The sequence below is a fragment of the Ambystoma mexicanum genome, chromosome 9 (genome assembly GCF_040938575.1).
Source record: "Ambystoma mexicanum isolate Mex_15411 chromosome 9, UKY_AmexF1_1, whole genome shotgun sequence".
NCBI lineage: Eukaryota > Metazoa > Chordata > Amphibia > Caudata > Ambystomatidae > Ambystoma > Ambystoma mexicanum.
In genome coordinates this window covers 261,950,312-261,969,405 of record NC_090931.1, presented here as the reverse complement: position 1 = coordinate 261,969,405, position 19,094 = coordinate 261,950,312, and the positions used below count along the sequence as shown (strand labels likewise).

The window sequence follows — 19,094 nt, the reverse complement described above, 5'->3', positions numbered from 1 at the left end:
CTTCGAAGGACCACTGACGAAATAATCTTTCTGTAAATTGAATAAATTACTCATTGTAGTCTGAAACCAAAGTGTTCATCTTTAGATTTATTGTCCGAACAATTACGTTTCTTTGACCACTTGGAAGTATCTCCCAAACTATTTTTGCTGGAATGTGCGTTCACATTTTTAATTGCTCCCTATTTGAAATCAAAAGTACTGTCAGTACTTTGCACAAAAAGATACTTTTTAAAGAAGCATAACCGTGCCTTACATTTCACAAGGTTGTGGAAACAACAACAATCCAATTAATGGGTTGATTAAAGTAAACTATTTATGTATCTCTTACACAGGTGGTACAGACTTGTGGCCTATCGTGCCTTTACATGGTGAATTCATGGAAGATTGGAATTTTGTGTTCGACGAGTAATACCTGCCTGTGTTGTTCGAGCCATTCGTGGTGAATTCTCCAGTGACTACAGACAATACAGTGGATCTATACAGACAGTACTTTGACCTCAGCAGTATAATTTGTAGTGTCATTGCCATCCACTTTTCCAAACTAAATAAAAAAAGTAAAAAATTAGTTGGTATGAACAGTTGTTAGACATTTTATGTAAGTCCACAACATGTCCAAACATCTAAGAGTATCATAAAATACTGGTGTGCTTTAACAGTTTTACTGGCCTATTGCGGTCCCCTCATCATCTCGGGAGGATAGCTCAATGGCAATATGCTCGCCTTGGAAGCAAGACAACACAGAGCAACACAGGTTCGATCCCTGGGTCCGCGTTTAGAAACCTCTAGGTATTAAGCACGTTATAAATAATCTATCATATATTGTATCTACATCCATCCCCTCTCCGCTATCAATGGCTGTTCGCACCTGTGGGCTTGCGCTTGCAAGGGGGCTGGGAGGATGTGAACGCTCAAGGTGCCGAATACCATGTACACCACAAAGGGTTCTTTCAAATGGGCACTCATATCAACATGGCCACCCCAGACCCGGTGTCTCCAGACTCCCCTTTGAAGACCCTGTCCCTGCAATCAACATATGTCTGTGTCCTTTGACTGTGTTCCGTGCCAATTGTGCTTGCTTCATCCACATCCATCCCCCTGTGCTATCAATGACAGTTCGCACCTGTGGGCGCGCGCTCGCAAGGTGACAGGGAGGATAGGAACTCTCAAAGTGCTGAATATCATGTACACCACAAAGAATTATTTCGAATTGCACCCATATTCACATGGCCACCTCAGACCCAGTGTCTCCAGACTCCCCTTTGAAGACCCTGCCCTTGCAATCAACATATGGCTGCGTCCTTTGACTGTTTTCCGTATCTTTTGCGCTCGCTTCATCCACATCCAGCCCCCTGTGCTATCAATGACAGTTCGCACCTGTGGGCGCGCGCTCGCAAGGGGGCTGCACTGGCAGGATTGATGAGGTCAAACATTGTGACAGAGGCCAGGTGGGTGTGAACGAATTTGTCAGACCTTCACATACACACCCACTTCTGTAATCCTTTATAAACAATGTGGGGGTTATCAAGAAAACATCAGCGAGATCGACAGCGGATATCGCCAGCTCTTTTTTTTTTTACCTTGCTTGCTGAATCGGCTCATCTGTTTTTCTAAGTAACGGTTTGTCAACTTTTACTATTGTTTTCTGTAGTGTCAACGTTTCCTGCTAGATCACTTTCTATTGCTTTATACTCCACCTACACCCTATTCTCATTTGATTTCATTCAAAAAGTCTACACCGTTATGAACCGTCCTATGCATTTTTATCTCCGTAATTAACACTTAACATTACATAGCATTGTTTCCAAATGTAATCTTTCGTAGTGCATGTTTTCAATGCATGTTTGCTTTAGGTGCCATTTTTTTATAAAGTAATTTTTTTATTATCAAAGGAATATGATTTTTGATTTACTCACTGTGAAACTTTGTTAATAGTAATATTTATTTATATTTCTTTAACAGATCATAGGGACAATCCAAAAATGCCTTCTTGTATCGTTTTGGGTTGCATTAATAACACCCATGCTAAAATTCAGACTACAGTCCTGCATGTATTGCCAAAGGATTTAAATTTAATAAGAAAATGGCTCTTAAGCTGCAGATTTCCAATGTCTGAAATTGAAAGCAGAGCCAAGGATGTCTTGACTAACATGAGGGGCCATCAATTCCACTTCTGCAGCATGCACTTCTCAGTAGATATGTATGAACTATCATGGGTACACTAAAAAAAAAGCCTCCCCAGACTCCTTTGCAAATGACTTCCCAATGCAGTTCCAACTGAATTTCAGCACACGCTGACCCAGGTGAGTACTGGACAGTGAATTTTTAAATGTATTTTACCATTTTCGAAATTTGCCTGTACAATATGTCTTATAAATGACCACTTAATATATTGAAATAGTCTTTGAACAGGTAACCTAATGAACGGTTTTCCGTTTTTGGGGAATATTTACATTGATATTTTATTAGACAAGTTTCCTACATGACACGATTTACTGTTGTTTGTACATTTTGAACTTAAATTACTTGTGTATCCCTACTTTGGAGATACTCTAATAGTTCAGTGCAATGGGAGCCTTTCCAAACAAACACTGACATTGGGTCTCATTACGAGTCCGGCGGTAACCGCGGCGGTAAAACCGCCTGGTTACCGCCGGACTCGTATTACCATTCCGCCTCAGTGATTCCCGAAATTACCGGGGCATTACAACCCCGGTTTTCCGGGAATCACGGAGGCGGAATGGTGTTCATCCCCATTCCCATCGAGTCCTATGGGACTCGATGGGAATGGGGATCATGGAAACACCGGCAGCATCTCGTAATGCTGCCGGTGTTTCCTCGTCCGCCTACAGGCGGGCGGTGTTAAACCCGCCAGGTCAGACCTGGCGGGAACATCACCTCCCGCCTGCAGGAGTGGGGATCAGGCCGTCCGGAAACAATAGTGGCGGCGGGTTTACCGCCACCGTTATTTCCGGACCGCCTGAGTTATAATGAGGCCCATTGTGTCCTTTTAAAAATAGGCCTTTTCTTTTTTTAATTACCAGGTCTGTCTTTACGTAGACCACACTGATGGAATTAGACCTTACCATGGAGGAAACCACACACATCCAACATTCTAATGGTGAAGCCAGGCAACTTGCACACAATCTTTGTTTTATTCGTTTTTTATGTGATCTAAATCATAATACTAATGTTCATTTTCTATTGAACAATGGCATAAATATATAAATCGATTAAAGGAATGTGATGCTACATCGACCACTATTCCAGAGTCAACGGCAACCTCACTCACCTTTCAATTAATTTTATTAGAATATTCCTTCAGATGCGACTATACAAAATATGTATTTGTGATCATTTATTATTTACACTAATAGTTATTAACAATATCTTTTTATATGTAAAAAAACTTACTTTTTTGATAATTTGCAATACTGTCAGCAAATTGCAAAGCATTACATCAACAACCTTGATGTATTTATCTCAGAAACGCATGCAACAATGAAAGTAGACCTTCAGAAAAATGCACTTTGTCACTGAATAACATATACCATTTCACTATATGAATGGTATATGTTTTTGTTTATAAACATTTAGCTGTTTAGCAAAAAATGGAATCAGTGAAACAAAAAAACATTACAACGCATTGAAGGGGCCACAGTGTAATCAATATGTTTTGCAGGATGATCTCACACCAACTCCCTGCAACATCTCTGAAGGTTATCATGTACAGTTTTCAAAAGCTGATTTTTTTTGCATGTTAAATGTACACAGTGTTCAACTTCATGTCGATACTAATTTCTAAATTTGAATCAGATGATTATCCATATCTTTTTACATAGTTTAACTGATATTGTAAGGTCGACAATCATATCAACCTTCTCAAGATCAAAAATTTAAACATGAAATTGTTTAACAATTTAATCAATGTTCTTTGAATTTGTTATGTACAAGCGATGTACTACAGAAGCGGCTGAACTGTGATGTAATATTTAATGTTTTAATGGTTTCCATAATGACATTTTTTTATATATCATTCTTTAAGTGGAAGAGCAAATTTCAAGGTTAATACAATTTGCAAATGCTGTATTTTCAGCCTGATCTGGTGGTCGGCAAATCCAACTTGACTGTTTCAAGGAAAATTCGGAAAACAAGGGTATATAACAAAGTTTAAAAAAAGAAATTGTTTATCAATTATTTCATAGATGATATTAAATTTTCATGTTGTAATTCATATATTTTGTATGTGTGCTATAAATTAAGCATGTTTCTTTCTCTTCGTTTAGAGCCGTAGGACGAAAAGGAGCATAAAAAGCAACTAGACAAACCAATGATGTTGCTTGCCAAACCGTTGTCACTTGGGAGCAGCTAGATTCTGAGGCTCAGCATGGTCCTCGCAAGATTCAGTGTGATGATGCAGATGTCCAGTGCCCGGAATTTGCAGTGACCCATGGAAAGTAATCCTGGATCATTGTTACAGCAAACAACGTCACGCAGAAGAAACAGACAAAACAGAAGATGTTTCAGAATTGCTTGCAGAACCACTCACACAATCCAAACCCTCTAAAGCAGTGGTCTTCAAACTTTTTAGGCCTGCCCCCCACCCCCCCAAGCAAAATGTGGGCAGGCCGGGCCCCCCCAAAAATGTCAAATGGACAGTAAGTCCAAATGGCTATAAACTATCTTGCGCCATCACCGCACCACCCTACTCCCAGTATAGTCCCTGGGCTCCCCCACCTGCTCGCATCATAGTCTCTGGTCTCCATCCCACTCCTACCCAGTCCTTAGGCTCTCCCCAGCCTACCACAGACCGTGGGCTCTCCACAGCCTGTTCTTACCACTATCCCATGGCTTCCGCCCACCCTGCTCCCACCACCGTCCCTGGGCTCCCCCACCCTGCTCCCAGCACAGTTCCAGGGACAGTGGCAGCGGGTGACATTTTTAAGTTGAGGTGCATAAATATTTCCCTCAGATATGCCATAGCGACCGAGCGTAGTGAGGGAGCCCACATCAATCAAGGGGGGGTTCGGTGGGTTTCCCCCCCATTAATTTAAATAATGGGTTAAAATGTTGCATTTTAGAGTATACTTAAAAAAAAAATTGGGTAAAAAGCCGAACAGTTTGAAATTGGAACTGGGGAGTCCAGCGGGCAGGCATGATATTTTTTACTGGACATCTATGATAATGTCCAATAAAAAGATTCCATCCCTGTCCCCCACAGTGCCTAACACAATCAACATGTTTGTGTGTATGCAAGGTGCTGGGGGGCACAAGGGGAAAGCATGGTATTTTTGACTGGAGATCTATGATCGATGTCCAGTAAAAGAAAATACTATCCCTGTCCCTTTGGTTCTACAGCGCTTCAGAAGGAGTGTGGATTTTGACAGGTGGGTAGGGGGATTGTGCAACAAAGGCATTTTTAAGATGCCTTTGTTCTACAACCCCCCCCCCCTCCACTCGCCAGAATCTGTTCCACGGACCAACACACACACATTCACACAGCAATCACCTTATCATTCATGCAAGCACCCATCATCATACACTCACTCATAACACAAGCATGCATGCATCCACACAAATATTTAAATAAAAAATAAATGAACATAAACTTAGCTTCTGCCCGGTCCTGAAGTTTCCTCCTCAGCGCTCTAGCTCCTGCATCATGAACAGGAATCGGGAAGAAAGAGCTTCCTGGTTCCTACACATGCGTGCAGAGGCCTGCGTGTGGGTGCTGTATTCGCCCCGCTCCAGGCTGCTCTGTCCATATGTGCGAGGAGGCACAGGAGCTCCCCCTCGGACATACAGAAATGCAGTTCCCCAGCCAGCATTTCCAATAAACTATGTAAGGTTTGCAAAGCAAAACGCCATCCAGCCTTGCGTGGTCAGTGAGCATGTGCCGTTGGGGAACTGAACTATCAAAGGGGAACAGTGTTTCCCTTTGACAGTTCAGCCAGCCCAGGACCACTCCCTCAGCTGGGAAAGGCAGCTGAGGAAGTGCTCAGTGTTTCACTGGGTGAGCTCCTCAGCTCTTCCATAATGGGTGAGAGGGCCACTGGGTCCACACCCCCTTGCCCATTATGGATGAGCCGCCAGGCTCGGACTGGCATATAGGGCAATGCCTGAACCAAAAATGCAAAATGCTAGTGTGGGCCAGTTTTTTGCATCTAAATTGGAAGTTTGTTGGCCAATGTGGGCCAGTTTGAGTTAACTTCACTATGCAGCTAGTAGTTTTGACAATTGTTGCTGAATAAATATTCCTTAAATGTCACAATTTGCTTACATTTTAACAAAAAAAAACCTTGGGTACTATTCAAACAGTCTGTCACTAAAGGAATGAATTGCCATTTGCAACTGTGGGCCACTTTTTCATTGGTGCCCGAGACAGTTTTATGCTTTATTCCGACCCTGCAAGCTGCCCTTACCCATTTCCCCACAGTTTGAAGACCTGTGCTCTAAAGAAATGCCATCTTAGTAACATACAGTGTTCCCTGTTTCCACAATACATGTGGATACATCGGAAATATCACAGACAGAAATAACCGAAGCATCTTCACTACTAACTGACGATTGTGCTAGTGTTGAGGACTTATCCACCACCATGGAATCGCAAACCACTATACTTCTGGACGATTGGATACCAAAGGAACAAAATTACATTGTATTCGACTGCTGCCCGATTAAGATTATGAAAATGATTAAATGTGATCATAAATTGCGCCGGAGGATTTGTGGGGAGCCATTGCTGAAGTTTACGATTGTGGTCAAACGCACCAACCTGAAGATCAAGGGTAGCTGTGTACACCACCATAACTCATTTTCATGGTCTGCTTAACCTATACTTGCAAAGGTGCCTGCTGGAAATGTACTTTGTTCATCTGTTTTATTTAGCAGATCAATGTACACTACAATTTCAAATTTTTATAGTAGAAACGTTATTGTGGCATTGTGCTCTCTAAGAGGGAGGTATTTAGGGAAAGAGTCGGATATGGTGGGGTCCCTGGCCCCAGAAAGCCTTGTGGATGATGCAGAGGGTCTTGAACTCGTTCCTCGCAGCCACCCGGGAGCCAGTGGAGAGATTTTAGGGCTGGAGACATGCAGTCCCTAGGCTTGAGGCCAAGGATAAGCATCACAGCCCTATTCTGGATTAGTTGAAGGGGGCGAAGGGAGGATTTAGGCAGATTGAGAAAGAGGCTTTTGTAGTAGTCCAGCCTGGAGAGGACCAGAGCTCTGGAGACATTTAGTTTCTGTATGTCTGCTGCTCCAATTTTCTTCTTAGATTCTTCAAGTTCTTCAGTTCATTGCAAACGGGGCTCGAAATTCTATTGGATAAACTGGAATTACAAGCAGTGGTTTGGTATCCAGCCGTAACCGGTCACGAAGAAGGTGAACCAGAATGCTAAGACTAGGATTAGGGAGGCACGTTATCACAAGTAGACACTGACACAAGAGCTGCAAGTTTCAAAACCGTTGTTGATGGTTTAAAAGAGGCTGGAAAACTCCCATCTTGCCCTATAACTAAGATTGAGTATTCTTGGCCATCAAACAAAATGAAAATACAGTCCTAGTCATTCTTTAGTCAAAATAAAATGTCCTTTACTAATAAACCCAATGCCTGCCCTCATTCTAATACAATAAACGTGTAAAGGGAATGTGTAATGCAAAAAGGAAAATCGGTGTTCAGAAGAAATGTCAGTATGGCTGAGCAAACTCACTTACCCACATTTTGTACCACGGGGTAAGTTGGCACACTTGGACCTTGCGACACACACTTGCTTCTAACACAAGGATGCAGTTTGTTTTGTTTACCAGGGCCCACTTGGCCTTGCATGAAAAGTCACTAGTTCATCCTCTGGACCTCTCGGCTTTCTCTCACTCTTTCCAGGTCACTTTTTAGCTTTCAGTACAGTTCAACAAAAGTTTGTTTCCTTCTGCTTACCACAATTCAGTACAGGTTTCCCTCTGCCAGGTTCAAACCCTTCAATCACAATTTGTAGGGGTTCCCTTCCCCAAGCCTCATTCACACATTCATAGGCTTCCCTCCATCGGGCTCAAGCCTTCTTTGACTTTCCTTCCCCTGTCGAAGACTTTCGACAATGCAAGGCTTTTGCTCTTACCTCAACATGACCACTTTGACCTTCTTTCTCAAACGTCACTTTTTCTCTCCTACGCCAAGGCCTCTTGGTAAACGCAGTTTCGAGAACAGTACTTATTTCAAAGTTCAACGATATCTCTCACATCCAGGTTTCCTTCTGCCGGGATCAAACCTAATAGTTCAGATCTTGCATCTCAGTTTCTTTCTCTTCCCGCCACTTCTACGGCACCAGACATTTCACAGAGATTTAGGATTGGGCAATCGTCTTTCACTGGACCACTCTTTTACTTTGTAGCTTTAATTTACAGTTCTTTACAATACTTTGCTTTCTCTCACATCTTATCGGCACACACACAACCTTCATTCGCCAGATACAGTTGCCATCAAGTTTCATTAACACAGACCAGACTTTCATTGCTTTCATCAACTCACCGGCTGTGTTAATTAATTTTCTTCTTTCGTGGCTTTGATCCTGAAGTCAAGGCTGATACCACAAGTGCTGCTGCACCTCCCCAACTCTGCCGTTCACCCGGGAGGGTGGCTGGTATGCTTGAAACACAAAATAGGTTTGCATCTTCTCACTAGTTGGGCTTCATTGCGCAACCTTCAAGGCTCTTCGGAGGTAACAATCTCTCGCCAGGGTGTCCAAAGTTTGTCTGCACCTCGGTTCCATCCTTCAGCCTGTCGCTCTGCTCTACCTGGTTCACCGTCCCCCTGGAAGAACTGTTCCTTCTCGTGCACCGCCTTGTAAGAGTGTGTCTCAGTGTTCCACCTTTTAACCATGTGGGGAGAGCCAATCTGTACCAGGTGCATGTAATTAAGGTCAAGTGCCTGACCCTGCCTGATCTTATTAGTGGGACATCTCCAATGTATTGCATGGGTGGTACTGCTTTCAGCCTCAGACCTCCTCTTCCTCAGCTCAGTGTTTGTGTAGGAATGCAGCGGGGGGAGGGGGGGCTCTGGGAGGTTGGAATATCCTATAAAATAGGATGGGACAGGGGTATTTGGAAAGGGGGGATACCATGTCTCGCCATCGGGCGCTTCGCCCCCACTCCCCGAGGACCCCTCACACAGGTGATCCTCCCGCACTTGTCCACCACCAGGGTCTAGATCCAAAGGCGATGGCCGTGCCCTGGCCACCTGACTAAGGGATACCCGGGGTTTAGGCAGTGAAACACCCTTTTATTCACAAGTGGCACTGCCAAAGCTGTGGGCACTGGCACTAGCTGGTTAGTTTTGTAATCTAATCAGAGATGCCATCAGTGATGTCACCAGTGATGCCATCAGTGATGTCGTCATTCTGGTCATAGGCTGGACAACATGGGGCATGAAGTTAAGGTGGCTTTAGCTTAATTTTATGGTTTTTGCTGCGTTAAGTTCTCGCCTTAACATCCCTGCAACTAAAGTGTTTTCTTTGGAGAAAAGAAATTATATATGTGTATATATATATATATATATATGTTATGTTACTTGGCATTTATATAGCACCTTGTATCATTGGTATGATCTCAAAGCGCTGGTATATAGAAACCAACAAACTCTTGCAGTAAGCACGAGCATCCTCACATTTGACAAGGAGAAATTACGGTTACAGCACACCACTGGTCGGTGTAAAAGTTGTTCTTTAATTAAACTCTAAAAACATAGAGAAATTAAAACATGGCAGGGAAAAAAGCATCTCTTAGCACTATATATTAAAATCAAAACACAATGCGCTACGCTTGTAGTATCATGAAATCAGATGGTACTTACAAACTGTAGACGAAAATGGTCGGTGGTCGGGCACTCGACTGGAAATGTGCAGTCGAGTGCCCGAGCATTTTTGCCATCGGTTTGTAAGCACCATTTGATTTCATGATACTGCAAGCATAGCACATTGTGTTTTTACATGTTTAATGGATGGTTTCCCCACACAGCTTGAGAGCATCGGCTGCATTAGAGACAGAGCGACCATTGGAAGCCATTGGTTGGTTTTTCCCAAAAATAGACACTTTGAAATGTCATGGACCACTCTCGTGCTCATCCAATAAAGCCAAGAACTTTGAACTATTCATTGAATATAGAAAACACTGTTTTATTCCATAAACACTGTTTAAAAAAAAAGGCAAAAAAATATATAATTTTGACTTTGTTTAGCCCCAAAATCATTTGTTATTAGTAGGTAAAATCAGACTTGTTACATCCTTAAAGGAATATAAGATCACAACTAACCCTAACATGAGAAACACTCCCGCTTCCTTCAACATAGTATGTACTCACAAGTTCTACTTTTACAGCATCTGAAATGTAGAGCTTTACATCATAATCTGTTTCAAGCTTCTTGACAAATAACCCAAAATGAGGTGTGGAAGGGGCAGTAGATAAGGAGCGGGGCAGCAGGAACAATTAACACCACAAGTAGATTATAGCTTGAATCCATACCCTGCTTATGTTTCACCAGCCAGGACGAGACTAAAATTGTGCAGAGTCTCGGTCACCAGAAGAAAAAAAAAAAAAAGCCAGCAGCTTTCAAACTGTGCACGTGGCATCCAATTATGTAGCCCTCTTACACCCTGAAGTTTTCTAGAGAAGTTCAGGCACCTACTTGTCTTGTGTGAATGTGTACCTCAGAGGCGTTGCTAGGGGGGGCTGAGGGGGCAATAGCCCCGGGTGTTTTGGTTGTAGTCCCAGATAGAAGCTTAGGGGCTACAACCAAAAGGCTATAGCTAGCCCCGGGTCCCGCCAGTCCCGACGTTAGCTTAGCCCCTAGTCTTTTCCACACCTAGCAACACCCCTGGTGTACCTCGTTCCTCTATCCCCCACACAATTATGTCTGATACAGCAATAAATCCTCAGGCTCCACCCCATATTAGCTCCTTTTAATGTCCTGTCACTCGCACCTCATTTTTCTTGCTAACTAAGGAAAACCAAGAATCTTCATTCTGGAAATGGGGATTTCCTCTTCCTCAGGGTCCTCTCTGAATATGGGTTGTCCAAGACTATAATTACTGTTCCTTCAGTATATTGCGGACCTCCAGGACCTCAAGTGAGCAGCTGAAAGATCCTTTTGATCCACACCACCCTGTACTCGGCTATTCGTATGCAAAAATGTATATTAATCACATTGTAATTTTATGTAACTGCTTTTGGTTTTATGTGATTTCAGTGATCATTAAAGTAGAGGAAGAGCGGTATCCGAAGATGCTTCAGAAGTTAGAAAGTGTTGAAGGTATTGCAAGTCCTGCATGTGAGTAGAGCCTTATTTCATGCTGCAATCACAGATTCAAAAGTGTGTGTGTGTGTGTGTGTGTGTGTGTGTGTGTGTGTGTGTGTGTGTGTGTGTGTGTGTGTGTGTGTGTGTGTGTGTGTGTGTGTGTGTGTGTGTTAGTTAAGAAAAATAAAAATACTTGCTATGCCATTTCGCCTGCACATTATATCATTATTAAATTATCATTGGAGTCATCTTCGACTCCTCCCTCACATCTTAGAACTTGCCAAGAAGGGCCATTTCCAACTCCACCTCCTCAGAGGTATCCTTCCTCTCCTCCCTTTCCCCCAGAACACATGTCTCTAGAGCCCTGGTACTCTCTAGGCTGGACTACTGCACCAGCCTCCTCCTTAATCTACCCTTCTCCTCTCTCTACCCCTTTCAGCTTGTCCAGAATAGGACTGCAAGACTTATCTTCAGCCTCAAGCCCAGGGGCCGTATCTCTCCAGCCCTAAAATCCCTCCACTGGCTCCCGGTTGCTGCAAGGATTAAATTCAAATCCCTCTGCATCCTCCACAAGGCTATCTGGGGCCGAGGACCAATCTATCTACAACTTGCTCTCACCAAATACCTTCCTTCCAGATCTCTACGATCCTCCAGCCCCAAATCTCTGCATGTCAGGCGCTTTTCTAAGCAGAGAGCTGGTGGCAGATCTCTCTGCTCGGCTGGCTCCGTCCTCTGGAACAGACTCCCCTTCCCCTACGTCTTGAGCCAGATCTCCTCATATTCCGGAACCTCCTCAAGACTTTCCTCTTCAGCTCCTCCTTCCCCCTCTCACTTCTGTGCTAATACCCCACAGTCACTGAGATTGGTGACCTGGGACCTTATGTGATCCTTTCTGTTTCCCGGCCTCCCACCCAACCGTCCTCAGCCTTCCACCCCATCCCAGCACTTGCCTTCTGGCACCCACTGGCTTATGTTTTCACAGGCCTGCACTTAATATTGGCAGGTGATCACTCTGTACCAAGCGATCTCTGCCAGACACTTACTCTTGCACATAACTGACTCCTTGGCACTTTCTTCTGTGGAACTCCTAGCTCTTACCCCCTTCGCTATCACTCTCTGTCCCTGCACTTGAACGCTCTGAATGCTCACAAGGCCTAGTAGGACCACCCCTCTCCTGTTCATCAGTTCTTTTTTGCCTTTGTTCCCATGTGTCTTCCTTTTTGCCCTATGGGCGCTTTGAAACACAATTTCTTGATGTATAAGCACCTTACAAATGCACAATGAATAAATACATAAATACATTTATACTTATAATTTTAATGTGTTGCATGTCACGGGACCTCAACATGCAAGATGGCAGAGCATTTGGCTCCAGAAGGGACTACAACAGTTGGCACAGAGATTGGCATTGCATCAGTTTGTTTTATTTCAGATTTGTGTGGCTGAATGCTGGGTCTTGACCAGTAATGCCTTTGTGTAGAACTCAGGGTGTCTTAAATTGGGTTATTTTTTACTGCTGGCAGCATAAGCAGGGCAGACAGGGTCAGTTAGATGTGCTCCTTGTATCTAAAACAGAGGAATCAAGCAGCTGTATTTAGATATGTTGAAATTAGTTGTATTTGGCCAGGTTGAAGACCCGGATGGACTTGTTGCATAGTAAAGTCGAGGCCATGTTAACACATTTCTGAGAGTGAGAGAATCAAAGGGTGTATCAACAGCATCTAACAAGCCCACTGACGATGCACCTTCAGACTCCTCTGCAGTTCCCCAAACTGACGATGCACCTTCAGACTCCTCTGCAGTTCCCCAAACTGACGATGCACCTTCAGACTCCTCTGCAGTTCCCCAAACTGACGATGCACCTTCAGACTCCTCTGCAGTTCCCCTCACTGACGATGCACCTCCAGACTCCTCTGCAGTTCCCCTCACTCATGATGCACCTCCAGACTCCTCTGCAGTTCCCCAAACTGACGCTGCACTTTCAGACTCCTCTGCAGTTCCCCGAACTGACGATGCACCTCCAGACTCCTCTGCAGTTCCCCGAAATGACGATGCACCTCCAGACTCCTCTGCAGTTCCCCTAACTGACGATGCACCTCCAGACTCCTCTGCAGTTCCCCGAACTGACGATGCACCTCCAGACTCCTCTGCAGTTCCCCGAACTGACGATGCACCTCCAGACTCCTCTGCAGTTCCCCGAACTGACGATGCACCTCCAGATTCCTCTGCAGTTTCCCTCACTGACGATGCACCTCCAGACTCCTCTGCAGTTTCCCTCACTGACGATGCACCTCAGACTCCCCTGCAGTTCCCCTCACTGTCGATGCACCTTCAGACTCCTCTGCAGTTCCCCTCACTGTCGATGCACCTTCAGACTCCTCTGCAGTTCCCCTCACTGTCGATGCACCTTCAGACTCCTCTGCAGTTCCCCTCACTGTTGATGCACCTTCAGACTCCTCTGCAGTTCCCCTCAAGAAAACAATCCCGCACAATGCCTTTTCTCAATGAAGAATATGTCATGTTATGTTATTAAGTAAAGTGCAGAAAATGATAAGAGATACAGGCTTACCAAGAAAATACACTTACTAATTGACCAAAGTCAAGAGAAATGTTGCTGCACTGGGAGGCTGCGTAACTGCACCAAGCAAATGGCCATGAAGTTTCATTCATGCAAGACTAAAGAAAAGGTGGCACAGATGGCAAGAAAGTTGAACATCGTTTTTTCTTCAGGGGGAACAAAAGATCCTCTAGGACATCACAGCGGCTTCACTGCAAAAGCAGTTCCATTTTTAGCATGTGTTTGTATTCAGTTTGCTCGCCCTTTTTTCAAATTCCTGCTTGGTTGATCTGTAATATTTCATTTTCTTGGGCCTCCTCTGATCCCCAGAGCTTAGCATGGAAGAGATTATGTGTGCCCCGGGCAGGGGATCCTATGATCTTATAGCAGGGATTACACCATATCCCCCATGTTTGCCTTACCCAAGTATAGAACTTACCCAGGGTAATTGTCAGGAATCCCTGTTCTTGATGACAGTTCTGACATTTTCAGGGAGGAAATCACAGCTGTACCACAGGGGTGCAGCTACTGCCCCTTTAATATCCAGTGGCAAAAGTCCAGAAATGTTTCCCTTGGCAGTCTGTGTTCAGGGATTTGTGGCCATTTATGGTCAGTTTGTCTCAGATTTTCTGTGGGAGAGTAAGCTAATATCTGTGCTGTTCAGAAGTCAGACAGTGTGCATATCCTGGGACAATGCATTTGAGCGGGAAAACCTGCCTAGTTTGAATTGGTAGTGTCCACTGTTAGTGGCCGCCTAGGTGCTTGAATGGATTAAACCCTTTGTTAAGGGCTTATACTATCCCCAAATCTCCATAAGAAAGGTTTACTCCTGTTACTTGAGGTACTCAGGAAGACAATCTGGCTTGAAGAGGATGTGCAGAATCCTGCTGTAGAAACCTTGCAGACTCCCAAGACCCTCTGACGGCATACCTCTGTTTAGTACCATGGAAACTGAATTCCAGTCTTACGAGAAAAAAAAAGACCTATATCCAGGGCTTTCTTACCATGCCTTGGTGTGACCAGCCCTTACAAAGTCATGCCCTTCCCTGCTCACCAAGTGACCAACCATGCTGTTAGAAGAAAGGACCCGCAAAATATGAGGCACCGTACGGCTGGCATCCAGTGACCTTCATTTGTAACTCAAGAACAAGGTCAAGCCTGGTGCCCTCCTCTCACCTGCTAAGATTACCTTTGCGACTGGCTGTCGTCTCCCCAGAATACCTCTGTACCTGTTCCCCATCATCAGGCGGTGCCCATACAACAGTCAGAACACCCAGTATCTCATGACCCCATTGGACTGGGAGGCATGATCCTCACGCAAAATCTGTGAACAGAACTCCTTAGGAGCTGCTAACATGTCAACATGTCGGCTATTTGTATGCCAAAATGTATATTAATCACGTTGTAATTTTATGTAACTGCTTTTGGTTTTATGTTTTTTCTATTTTTGAAATCAACAATTAGAACGGATGGAAAATATTTTTATAGCCTTTGACAAATTCTCCTTCAGTTACGGGGCATAACCTGACAAACTTGATCTCTGTAGAGGTCCACCCTTTGTCTGGATTCCAGAAAGTCATTTAGGTCATCACAGACCTTTACCATTTACATTGACCCTTACTTGAGTAAGCGGACCTCTGAAATGTGCATCACTAATTGCATGTTTCTTTCTGCGAGGAAGGCCATTTGCTGTGTGGTGTAGACATTTCTTGTTTGCACATTCTGGGCTAGTTCAACATAGTGGCTTTTCACCAACATGTTCCTCTTGGAGTGATCCACAAACCAGCTATGTACACAGCACCCCATTATTCTTTACAAAACCTTGCGTTTAATGTAAGTAGTGAGGCCATGTACACCATTGGCAAGCCTTAGAAAGGAATATGTTCAACTGAGTGTTTCAAAATTTGTCATTGTCTTGTGCCTCTCCGATTGTGTCTTACATGCTTAGAAATATTCCCCTTTGTTTAACAGAAAGGTTAATACTGGGATGTAGTTGTAAGTACAAATGAATCCTCAATAGTGACTCGGCCTGGAAGCCAAATTTCTCTAGATGACCAAGCTGCCAACTCCACCCTCTAGTCAGTGGTGTATACCATCTGTGTAGGTGATGAGAGGATAGCAAATGAGTTTAAAGGAAGCCAGTGGGCATGGAGGGTGGAGCAGGGGCATCAGTGGGGTTCTGATGCACTCGGTGACAGGTCCCTGTGCTTTCAAAGATAGTTTTATAGATATGCAAAAAGAAAATCCGAAATTCTCCCAGAATGGGTAGCTGTTGGACTTCGAATAACTAACTAGAATCTCTTCAGATAGAAAATGTTAGAGTGAAAGTGTGGGTTAATAATTAGTCCCCAGGGTGAAAAGAAGAACCTTAAACTATTGAACACACTGTAAAGGTTGATTTGATTACAGCATAAATGGAGGCTCTTATGTTAAGGCTTCTTTGAAAGAGCCCTCCAAAGCTATGGACCTTTGGACAGAAGGAGTGTGTGTGGTTCCCACTTATTACTGGCAAGATCCACTAAATTCAGAAAGTGGAACTCACAATTTTCACTGTGGTCATGTCTGGATTCTGCTTCAATCAGCTCTCCATCCAGCCTGACACTTCCTTTAGGCAGCAGCGGGGTCCAGTCAATGCATCAGCTGCATATGAAGAAAGGAGGGGGAAGAGCACTGGGACTGTGACTGAGACTGCAGCCTGCATTTATGGATGGGGAGAGAATGTATGTTTTCATGTCCGATGCTATCAGCAAATAACCTTGTGCTCCAGAGGCGTTCTGCAATCATATTTGGATGTTTATTCATTACAGCACCTCTAGCCTTTGGGCCAAGCATTTCAGTGATCATTAAAGAAGAGGAAGAGCGGTATTCGAAGATGCTTAAGAAGTCAGAAAGTGTTGAAGGTATTACAAGTCCTGCATGTGAGTAGAGCCTTATTTTATGCTGAAATCACAGATTCAAAGACCTATCTCCTCGTGTGTGTGGTGTGTACCATTATAAGAAAAATAAAAAAAACTTGCTATGCCATTTCAGCTGCTCTGCCTGCACATTATATCATTATTAAATTATCATTGGAGTTATCTTCGACTCCTCCCTCACATCTTAGACCTTGCCAAGAAGGGCCATTTCCAACTCCACCTCCTCAGAGGTATCCTTTCTTTCCTCCCTTTCCCCCAGAACACATGTCTCTAGAGCCGTGGTACTCTCTAGGCTGGACTACTGCACCAGCCTCCTCCTTAATCTACCCTTCTCCTCTCTCTACCCCTTTCAGCTTGTCCAGAATAGGACTGCAAGACTTATCTTCAGCCTCAAGCCCAGGGGCCGTATCTCTCCAGCCCTAAAATCCCTCCACTGGCTCCCGGTTGCTGCAAGGATTAAATTCAAATCCCTCTGCATCATCCACAAGGCTGTCTGGGGCCGAGGACCAATCTATCTACAACTTGCTCTCACCAAATACCTTCCTTCCAGATCTCTACGATCCTCCGGCCCCAAATCTCTGCATGTCAGGCGCTTTTCTAAGCAGAGAGCTGGTGGCAGATCTCTATGCTCGGCTGGCTCCGTCCTCTGGAGCAGACTCCCCTTCCTCTACGTCTTTAGCCAGATCTCCTCATATTCCGGAACCTCCTCAAGACTTTCCTCTTCAGCTCCTCCTTCCCCCTCTCACTTCTGTGCTAATACCCCACAGTCACTGAGAATGGTGACCTGGGACCTTATGTGTTCCTTTCTGTTTCCCGGCCTCCCACCCTACCGCCCTCCACCCCATCCCAGCACTTGCCTTCTGGCACCCACTGGCTTATGTTTTCACAGGCCTGCACTTAATATTGGCAGGTGATCACTCTGTACCAAGCGATCTCTGCCAGACACTTACTCTTGCACATAACTGACTCCTTGGCACTTTCTTCTGTGGAACTCCTAGCTCTTACCCCCTTCGCTATCACTCTCTGTCCCTGCACTTGAACGCTCTGAATGCTCACAAGGCCTAGTAGGACCACCCCTCTCCTGTTCATCAGTTCTTTTTTGCCTTTGTTCCCATGTGTCTTCCTTTTTGCCCTATGGGCGCTTTGAAACACAATTTCATGATGTATAAGCACCTTACAAATGCACAATGAATAAATACATAAATACATTTATTCTTATAATTTTAATGTGTTGCATGTCACGAGACCTCAACACGCAAGATGGCAGAGCATTTGGCTCCAGAAGGGACTACCACAGTTGGCACAGAGATTGGCATTGCATTAGTTTGTTTTATTTCAGATTTGTGTGGCTGAATGCTGGGCCTTGACGAGTAATGCTTTTGTGTAGAACTCAGGGTGTCTTAAATTGGGTTATTTTTTACTGCTGGCAGCATGAGCAGGGCAGACAGGGTCAGTTAGATGTGCTCCTTGTATCTAAAACAGAGGAATCAAGCAGCTGTATTTAGATATGTTGAAATAGTTGTATTTGGCCAGGTTGAAGACCCGGATGGACTTGTTGCATAGTCCAGTCAAGGCCATGTTAACACATTTCTGAGAGTGAGAGAATCAAAGGATGTTTCAACAGCATCTAACAAGCCCACTGACGATGCACCTCCAGACTCTGCTGCAGTTCCCCTCACTCACGATGCATCTCCAGACTCCTCTGCAGTTCCCCTCACTGACGATGCACCTCCAGACTCCTCTGCAGTTCCCCGAACTGACGATGCACCTCCAGACTCCTCTGCAGTTCCCCGAACTGACGATGCACCTCCCAGATTCCTCTGCAGTTCCCCTCACTGACGATGCACCTCAGACTCCTCTGCAGTTCCCCTCACTGTCGATGTACCTTCAGACTCCTCTGCAGTTCCCCTCACTGTCGATGCACCTTCAGGCTCCTCTGTAGTTCCCGTCAAGAAAACAATCCCGCACAATGCCTTTTCTCACTGAAGAATGTTATGTTATTAAGTAAAGTGCAGAAAATGATAAGAAATACAGGCTTACCAAGAAAATGCACTTACTAATTGACCAAAGTCAAGAGAAATGTTGCTGCACTGGGAGGCTGCGTAACTGCACCAAGCAAATGGCCATGAAGTTTCATTCATGCGAGACTAAAGAAAAGGTGGCACAGATGGCAAGAAAGTTGAACTTCGTTTTTTCTTCAGGGGGAACAAAAGATCCTCTAGGACATCACAGCGGCTTCACTGCAAAAGCAGTTCCATTTTTAGCATGTGTTTGTATTCAGTTTGCTCGCCCTTTTTTCAAATTACTGCCTGGTTGATCTGTAATATTTCATTTTCTTGG

General features: G+C 44.4%; 1 protein-coding gene across 6 annotated transcripts in view; it reads left to right on the top strand.

Moving 5' to 3' along the window:
• Positions 1-19,094, top strand: part of LOC138487942 (zinc finger protein 354A-like) — a 212,441-nt gene that overhangs the window by 131,704 nt on the left and 61,643 nt on the right. For 4 of the 6 annotated variants that reach the window (XM_069614587.1, XM_069614589.1, XM_069614591.1 and 1 more), the window contains exons 6-7: positions 11,235-11,315; positions 16,647-16,757. In XM_069614587.1, the coding sequence (XP_069470688.1) occupies positions 11,235-11,315; positions 16,647-16,757 (192 nt within the window). The remainder of the gene's footprint in view (positions 1-11,234; positions 11,316-16,646; positions 16,758-19,094) is intronic. The other 2 variants (XM_069614592.1, XM_069614588.1) reach the window with 1 other exon arrangement.